The 8,657-nt window shown below is 35.1% G+C and overlaps 1 protein-coding gene across 1 annotated transcript; it reads right to left on the minus strand.

The window, feature by feature from the left end:
- Positions 1-1,399: 1,399 nt before the first annotated feature.
- Positions 1,400-8,649, minus strand: LOC138311821 (uncharacterized). Its single transcript, XM_069253004.1, is given in 7 exon segments — positions 1,400-2,698; positions 2,701-3,950; positions 3,953-4,648; positions 4,651-4,983; positions 5,348-5,947; positions 6,803-7,978; positions 8,385-8,649. Coding segments are annotated over 7 exon segments (4,503 nt in total). The 3' UTR covers positions 1,400-2,515.
- Between the last annotated feature and the right edge of the window lie 8 nt (positions 8,650-8,657).

The raw sequence follows: 8,657 nt of genomic DNA on the forward strand, positions 1-8,657 counted from the left end.
AATCACAAAAGTTATAAAGATAATAATGACAATCTGTAGTTATACAGTAAAAGTTACGAACAACAATCTATAACGTAAACCTATATTGTTATATGAGACCAGAGACTAAGATACAACCAGAGAATAATAATGTACATGGGGAAAATTAATTAGTATATAGCTTGGCATGAGAAGTTTAGGATGAAGGCTGCTGAAGATTATGATTACAAGTTTGATAAGAAATTATTGAACACTTTTATAACTTCATAACTGATAATTAAAATGTAAATAAGGTATAAGTCAGATTAACCCAAACAAGTCATAATTACTTTATAATTTAGAAGTTTGAAATATAATTATATTACTAGATGTACAATACTGTTTAGAAACATTGTTTGTAAATATTCCTAATAGTCTACATTCAAAACATAAACAATAACTGGTCATCCTACACAATGAAAATACAAAGATTGTATTTAAAAATAGAACAGAACAAATGTTCAGACACAATATAAATATACTGCTGTGTCACAACACATTATTATAAAATAAATCTACATGTATTTGAAATCTGTGAAACATAGTCTACTCAAAATCGCATTCGATGATTATTCTATCAACAATTACCTTCTTAACTTTACATCGTAACCAATCGATTACATTATTGATAATCATAAAAATAAACTTTTCAATCAGTTCTTTCTAATCTCAGCATTCACATAAAGGGAAGTTGACAAGTTAACAAGGGGGATAACTCTACATGACAAATTGTATAATTTGATCAAAACAAGGGAGGTAACTCCGTAAGAAGATTTTAAGTAACACTCAATAAATACAAGGGAGGTAATTCACTAAAATATAAAGTAACAAGGCAATTAACAGATTGATAGATCTGGTTAGATTCACTTATAGGTGTTTTCAGTAAATGTTTAGAATGATTAATAAAGTGAAATGGTTACCAAAAAAAGGAATATAAGTGATTCAAATGCTATCATATTTTGGTTTTAACAAAATAACAAAAATGATAATTTGCAATGAAAAAGCAATGAAATACATTCAAAGTGCTAGGAAAAACAATACTTGATCAATAATTTAAGGATAACAAATTAGAACTGTTGAAGAGTTATTAAAATGTTACCATTCATTTCTCTTTAATAAAAATAATAATTAAATAATGTGTAATGCAAATACATGTAATGCTAGAAAAATTCTATATGAGAACAATCATTTTAGAATAACAATATAGAATAGTTCATAAGAAAACATAGAACAATTACAATACAAAATCATATATACAATTAAGATTGTAAAATAAAACATTTTCTCACCTGTAAAATATAATGGAGACAGCTTTTCAAATAGATGTTTCTCTTTATTCGTCCAGTCCGAAAGTGAGGACCTGGGCGATTTTTTCGGAAAGTTAAATATCGCTGCTCCAAGGTGAGAGTTAATTACATGATTTGATTGGTCATTTTGGAGATTTCCTTTAGATATGTAAATAAGGTAGCCCTAAGGAGTGTAGAGGCATGCGCAGAACTACGCGTGGGTTCGGACCCTGAAGTGATCTATATGCAGGTAATCCCTAGGTAACCTTACGTGAAGGGTATTATATACTTAATGACATTAGGACATAAAAATTAACTTGAATACAAAGGCTGGTGTCACTGGGTAGCCGGAGGTAAACCTTTAAAGAGTATAGGTAAATAATAAATCTCTCAGAACGGAAATACGAAATTTATGTACAAAGCAATGTTTGTTCATTAATCTTGTTTGATAGAAAAATTCACAGCGTCTGTCTAATCAGCTGATATCTTTTACTCAAATATTACAACAGGAAGGTAGAATTCAAAGGACCGTCTTTCTAAGGAATGTAATTCATAAAAAAGTTTTCTCAATAACCTATTTACAAAATACTGCAATATAAAGACGAAAACTAGAATAGTTAAATTTGACCAAATTGTTTCCTAATATAAATAGGGAAATGAAGATTCAAATTCAAATTTTAAAAATAAAATAAAACTCAAATTTCTCTTATGAAATATCCCTCCTGGTTCAAGAAATCTTCGTCCCGAAGATTATACATATTGTATTATGTGATACATTTTATACACAATAATTCAGAAAAAAAGTATGTACAATGAAAATATTCATAGGTTTACAATGTCACAAAAATACATGTATAGATTATATGCATATCAATTTGGAAAATACAAAAAAATATAATTCAAATTACTAACACATGAACAAAATGTTACAGTTCTTTCAATAGACTGGTATGCTATTGGTAACATGACACATTTGTATATGGTTTTTGAAACCATTTATCAGTCAAAATACAAGAAAAAAAATTGAAATCTATATGCATTTGTACAATTGAGCTCAATATAAAAAAAATGTATATACAACAAACATGGATGTACCTTCACATGAATGTTTACAATACAACATTTTAAGTACTGGAAAGTTCTGTCAACTGAACTGTTGTCCCATTTAAGTATATAAATGCACTTATGAAGTCATAAGTTGTCATATAAATCTAATGTATAAGGCAATAATATCCATGATGAGCCACTAACAAGTATGCTGTGTAAGGTTGGTTAAGGATGTGTCTAAGGCGTCTAGCTTTGAAAGGTGACAGGGAAATGTTAGAAGATGGAACTACATGCTTAATAGTATAGTTGTTCATGATTGTAAAGCCGTCCCAGCTTTTAGAAAGCATATAGGTAAACAAACTCCAGTAATTGTAACATTAGAAATGTCTTGTGGTGGTGAAAATGTCCAGTTTTCAGGACAAAGTGAAAGATTTGCTATAGTGACCAATTCACATTCACTACTAGTAGTTAGTTCAATTAGAACAGTGGTTTTGTGTGATTTGGTTAGTTTCTTCCAGATATAGTATACACTGAATAAGATAAAGAGTGTGGTTAAGATAGAAAGTGTGACATAAGGCCAAGGTGACATAAGTGTATTGTAGACATGCTCACTGATTGGGGTTTGAGTGGTTAACTGAGGTACAGCAGGAAAATGAAAACTTGGAATTTTAGGAGGTACAGTGAGTGCACTTGTCTTTTGTACCATTAATAACATAGTAGATAATTTCCGAACCTTTGAGTAAAGACAAAAGATAAGAACAATAGCAAGAATTGATGTGACAGTTCCAATAAGGGCGATAACTCCACTAGTGTCAGGCCAAGTACTTATTGAAAAGGGAATTTGTCCATCTAGCATTGATTCTGACAAGGAACTAAACACAGTTTCACCTTTTTTAGTTTTATCAGCTATTTTCTTCAGACTTAAATGGTACTTTTGGTCATTTGCCAAATATTTTGTAAAAGAATGGTTATAGATTTTCAAAGTAGGAATTTTGATTGAAACAGATTCTGAATATGTGGTGTCACCGAGAATAGCTGAATGCCTGGAAGATGGGAAGAACTCTTGTAAAATAGCAAGATTAACAGGATGAATAACAGACATATCTTTGCTAATGTTATGACATGAACTTAACCGAGATGGAATAAACAAATTATCAGATGTCACAGTACACCTACATGGAATCTGGGCAACACAGAAAGAACAACCTTTAACTATTTTCTGACCTGAGGGGCAATCTAAAGCAATCATTGATGTTTGGTATATTAGCAATGATGATGGAGAAACTTCCTGTATCTTAGGAGTAAGAACATGAGGTAGAAACCTAAAATCACATGTTTGTTGTACATGTACCAGGTGTTTTTGATTGTAGAATATTGCTGATAAACAAGAAGCTTTAGCAACAGATGACAATGCCATATGAAAGGGGCAAAACCGAACGTCATTACCTTTACATTCCATAAGTTGAGAATGAGATAGAGAAGCAAAATGTTGATTATCATGAGTATGTAAAAAGTAATCAGGAAGATCAAGTAACTGGGTAGCATGATTTGAAGTAGAGTTGATAGGAACTGGAACAGAGTACACTTTTGTAGAGTACGTGATAAGGGTTTGACAAAAGGTGAAATAGGAAATTTAAGGAGAACATAGAGTGAAGAGTGATGACGGGCAAAGAGAAAGTCAGCAGAAGAATAGTAATAGAGAGGATCCTTATGAATTATGTTAAATCCTGGATATTTTCTTGACAATATATTCTGAACTTGCCTGAGAGTGTGTGAGATATCTTTTGGTGACAGAAGAAAGGGAGATAATCTACCTTTCACTAGATCATGAATAGCTAGTTTTGTATGTTCCAAATGTTTGTTAAGGACCGTTGTAGCGTTGATTTGAGTAAGCATCATGTTTTCCAAAAGGACAAATGAATGTTCAATTCCATCAAGTGAAGAAGCGAATTGGTTAGCTAAGGTAATTGATTGATCATGATTGGTTTTGACTGCGTCAATAACATTATCAAACCTTTCATTGACAGTTGTCATGAATGATGTGAGCTGATGAGCTTCTTTAGCCATAGCTTTAGCGAGCTTTACATTATTATTATTCAAAGCTTGTATATGACGTTGAAGATTTTGTAAATCATTTGTTGTAGCTGTTCCAAATAATGACTTCGATATCTGACCAATAAAATCAAACAGACCTCGTTTTCGCCTTGAGTTGAATGAGAGTGAGTTAGGAAAATAAGAGTGTGGAATCAATCTATGAATCTCTGCAATGGTTACATTGACATTGGACATACATTTGCTCTTAGATTGTTAATTGTTTTCACAACAGAGTACAAAGACTCACATCTTCTTCGTCTGCATGGGTTCAGTTCAGGTAAATACATGGACGATGGCAACGGTATTTCGAAGGTGTGTGACCAGAACTCCTGACCAAAATGTAACTTGGAATTGGGTTCGAATAAAATTCCGTAGTTCAAACGTTGAACGGGTGGCTGTGTAGCAACAACAATGGGAAGCCAAACGAGAACCATCAAAAGTAAACTCCAAACGAGGGACGGACCATAGAAACCTACAGAATATAAAAGAGGGGAAACATAGATTAGTATCGTATATGTCGGTATAAGGCATGCGCATTACCTTTAAGCACTATATTAGCAGTTATGCTAAAATCTTAACATATACTCAACAAAGTTCGTAGGGAGATAAAAAAGAAAGTGGCCATAGATTCTATAGATTTTTATGAATGTTCTCTATATGGTACGTTTATTTTGAAAAACAAGTCAAGTGTGACTGTTTGCCTCTTTTTCTGGCTTTTCCCGTTTGTGTGCGTTTAATATGAAACAAACGTACTAATTCTGGTGGTATGTTTTCAACTGGTTCCCAAGTTCTAACTGAATAACCAGTCTATTTTACTTTGTAGTACTTTTCACCATTTCAAGTTTTGCATGCAAGTAACTTATCGACGTCATATTTGTCCTGTGACAATTCTTGACTATTACCATTGTTTGGTAGGGTACCCTGGGAAGGAGCAATGTCGGTATCATTCTCCTGTGACGTATCAGGAAGATCTGTGGCTTCCTTGTTTGTAAGCTCTGGAGCTCTGTCTCCAGCCTCTTTACTAGCTTGACTTCTAGAACGACCACGTGGTCCTTGACTTAGTAACTGTGTACTAGATTGTGTACTAGTGCTCTGCACAGGATCATTTGTTTGATCCACATTTGCTGTTCCAGTGTTCGGAAGAATGTGCTGTGCAGGACGATCAAAAACTTGTTGATCAAACTTTGGTTTGAAGTTATCACTTGTATATAACTTCAACCTAGAGGCATTAATGAGTGATTTTAGTTCTTTGTGAGTTGTGCAATGCCTCAATTTGTAAGTATGATTTGGTCCTAAATCTGTGATGTAATAAGGACCATCCAACGGATTGTGGAGTTTCGGTGATAATCCTTGAGGAACTCTGGTAGTATGAAGTAATACCAGATCACGAAGCTGAAAGTTTGGCACTGAGGCAGTTTTGTCATGCCTTTCTTTTTGCTTTGCTTGTGCTGCTTTAATGTTGTCTGTTGCTAACTGTTTGACATACTTAGATGTGACATCAACTGTGTAACATGTGTTTTTGCATCTTTGCTGAGACCATCTTTTGGTACCAGAGAAGTGTCAAATGGTAGATTCATCTCTTTTCCAAATATTAAATGATATGGGGAGAATTCAGATGACTGAGTAGAGGGGCTCATACGAAGAGATATAAGTACACCAGGTAGAAGATCTGGCCAGTTTTGTTGTAAAGTAAAGCTTGGTCTGTAACATCAATGTTAAGTTACCAGTTACCTTGTGCTGTTGTCTACACGTGGTTCAACTTAATGGAAGTCTATCACCATACCACCGGCAAATGGGCAGTGATATAGTGAGAGTCTTGCTAATACAGGATCCAAATACGTATCTGGCACAGTACCCTTCCAAAATGTCAGGGATACTGAGAAACTGTCACTACTTTACTAAGTAGAGGAAACTGTCTCCGACTGAAAGCCTGGAGATAACGTCTACACATGCATGCTAGCCTACATGGAGCGCGCGTTCCGACAGAATGCGAGGTTGAGATCTACCCGACACGGGCTCACGCGACAGGCGAGGTGTCTCTGGTGAAAACACCCCTGTCAAATTAGGCCCGAATCACTACAGTTGATTGTCACTTACATAGGCTCTTAAACATTGTGCAAGGGTACTGTTTATCCTCTCACATGTAGCATTTGTTTGAGGATGGTATGAACTTGTAAAGTGACGTGTTACCTGGAATATTTCACATACTGCTGTGACAAGTTTACTTAAAAAGTTCTGACCTCTATCACTAACTATTACCTTTGGGGCACCATATCTGCTAAAGATTTCAGAATATAGAATCTTTGCAATTTCCTTTGAGTCTTGTGTTTTGAGAGGAAACGCTTCAGGCCACTTACTGAACGAGTCAACAACAAGAAGTATATACTTATAACCTTCTTTTGTAGTAGTAATTGGTCCCAAAATATCCATGTCAAGTCTCTGAAAGGTATCACTGACAGGCAAAGGGTTAAGAGGGGCGTGTCTCAAATGAGTTGGTTTCTTGATTCTCTGACAAGTATCACATGATTTGATATAATCAGACACATTTTGAAACATTTTTGGCCAATAGTACTTGCACTGAATAGCATGATAAGTGCGATCAAGACCTAAGTGACAACCGCCTGCTAGAGAGTCGTGATAGGACTTAAGAACATCTTCTCTAAGACATCTTGGTACTGCGAGTTGACGCATGTATCTCTTTGGTCCCTGACCACGAGAGGTATACATGTGATAGAGTACATCATCAAGCAAAACACACTGAGATGAAAGATGTAATATTTTGGTAGCGGTAGCTTTGTCATCAGGAAGAGTTTCTGAAGACAGATAAGAATAGATAGCACTGAAATCAGAACAATCAGACTGAAGGGTAGAGATAGAATCTGTTGGAATGAGATCTTTTTCTACTGTAATTTCATTACAAGTGAATGGTGAGTCTGTATCTTTGTATACAAATGACACTTGATAGTATTGTTGGGTTTTATCAACACTACTTATATCTACACTAGGTAGAGAGTCCTCTAAATCACAAGATTCACGACATTCATACTCACGTCGTGATAGACAATCAGCAACTTGATTCTTAGAACCTGCTTTGTATAAAATCTCATAATCATAAGACTGTAGTAGTATTGCCCATCTTGCCAGTCTTCCCGTAGACTCTGGTTTAATTTCTTTTAGCCACTTAAGTGCACTATGATCAGTATAGATCTTAAATTTCTTTCCTGACAAGTAGACATGATAGGTTTTGATCCCTTCAATTATAGCTAAACCTTCACATTCTGAGACATGGTACTTACGTTCATGTTGGTTAAGAGATCTCCCACCATAAGTAATAGGGTGTTCTCTTTTATGTTCTTCCATTTGACTTAGAACATAGCTAATGGCTTCGCCGGAAGCGTCTGTCGTTAGTATGAAAGGTTTGCTGTGGTCAGCATATGCTAAGACAGGTGGTGAAGTAAGAGCCTCTTTCAGAGTCTGAAATGCCGTCTGACATTCAGATGACCATTCAAATTTGACATCCTTACCTGTAAGTGCTGTTAAAGGAGTTGTAATCTTACTGTAACCTTGAACAAACTTTCGATAATAGTTACATAGACCGAGAAATGATCTGAGCTGTTTTGATTAGTTGTACAGGAAAGTTGCGAACAGCATCTGTTTTTTGCTTGTGTCAACTTGAACACCGTCTTTGGACAACACATGGCCAAGATAATAGACAGAAGACTGTGCAAAAAAACCACTTGGCTGGTTATAAGGTAAGACCAGCTAATTTAAGCCGATCAAACACTTCCTGTAAATGATGAAGATGATCTTCAAAAGTGCGAGAGAACACAAGAATATCATCAACATATACTAAGCACATTTTCCAGTTAAGATCTCTCAAAACTTTTGTCATAAGTGACTGAAAGCTAGCTGGGGCATTGACAAGGCCAAATGGCATACGTTTCCACTGAAAAGCACCTGAAGGTGTTACAAATGCTGATTTATGTGCTGTATCTGGATCCATAGGTATCTGCCAAAAACCGGATGCTAGGTCAAGTGTAGAAAAGATTGAAGCTTTGGTGTCACCAATTGAATCATAAACATCATCTAAACGAGGTAATGGAAAGGACATTTGTTCTGTAACTGCGTTAAGTTTTCTATAATCTACAGCAAACCGCATTTGCCCATTTTTCTTTTTGACCATTACAACTGGACTTTGCCACATAGATGTAG

Source organism: Argopecten irradians, unplaced genomic scaffold (assembly GCF_041381155.1).
Source record: "Argopecten irradians isolate NY unplaced genomic scaffold, Ai_NY scaffold_0130, whole genome shotgun sequence".
Classification (NCBI taxonomy): Eukaryota; Metazoa; Mollusca; class Bivalvia; order Pectinida; family Pectinidae; genus Argopecten; species Argopecten irradians.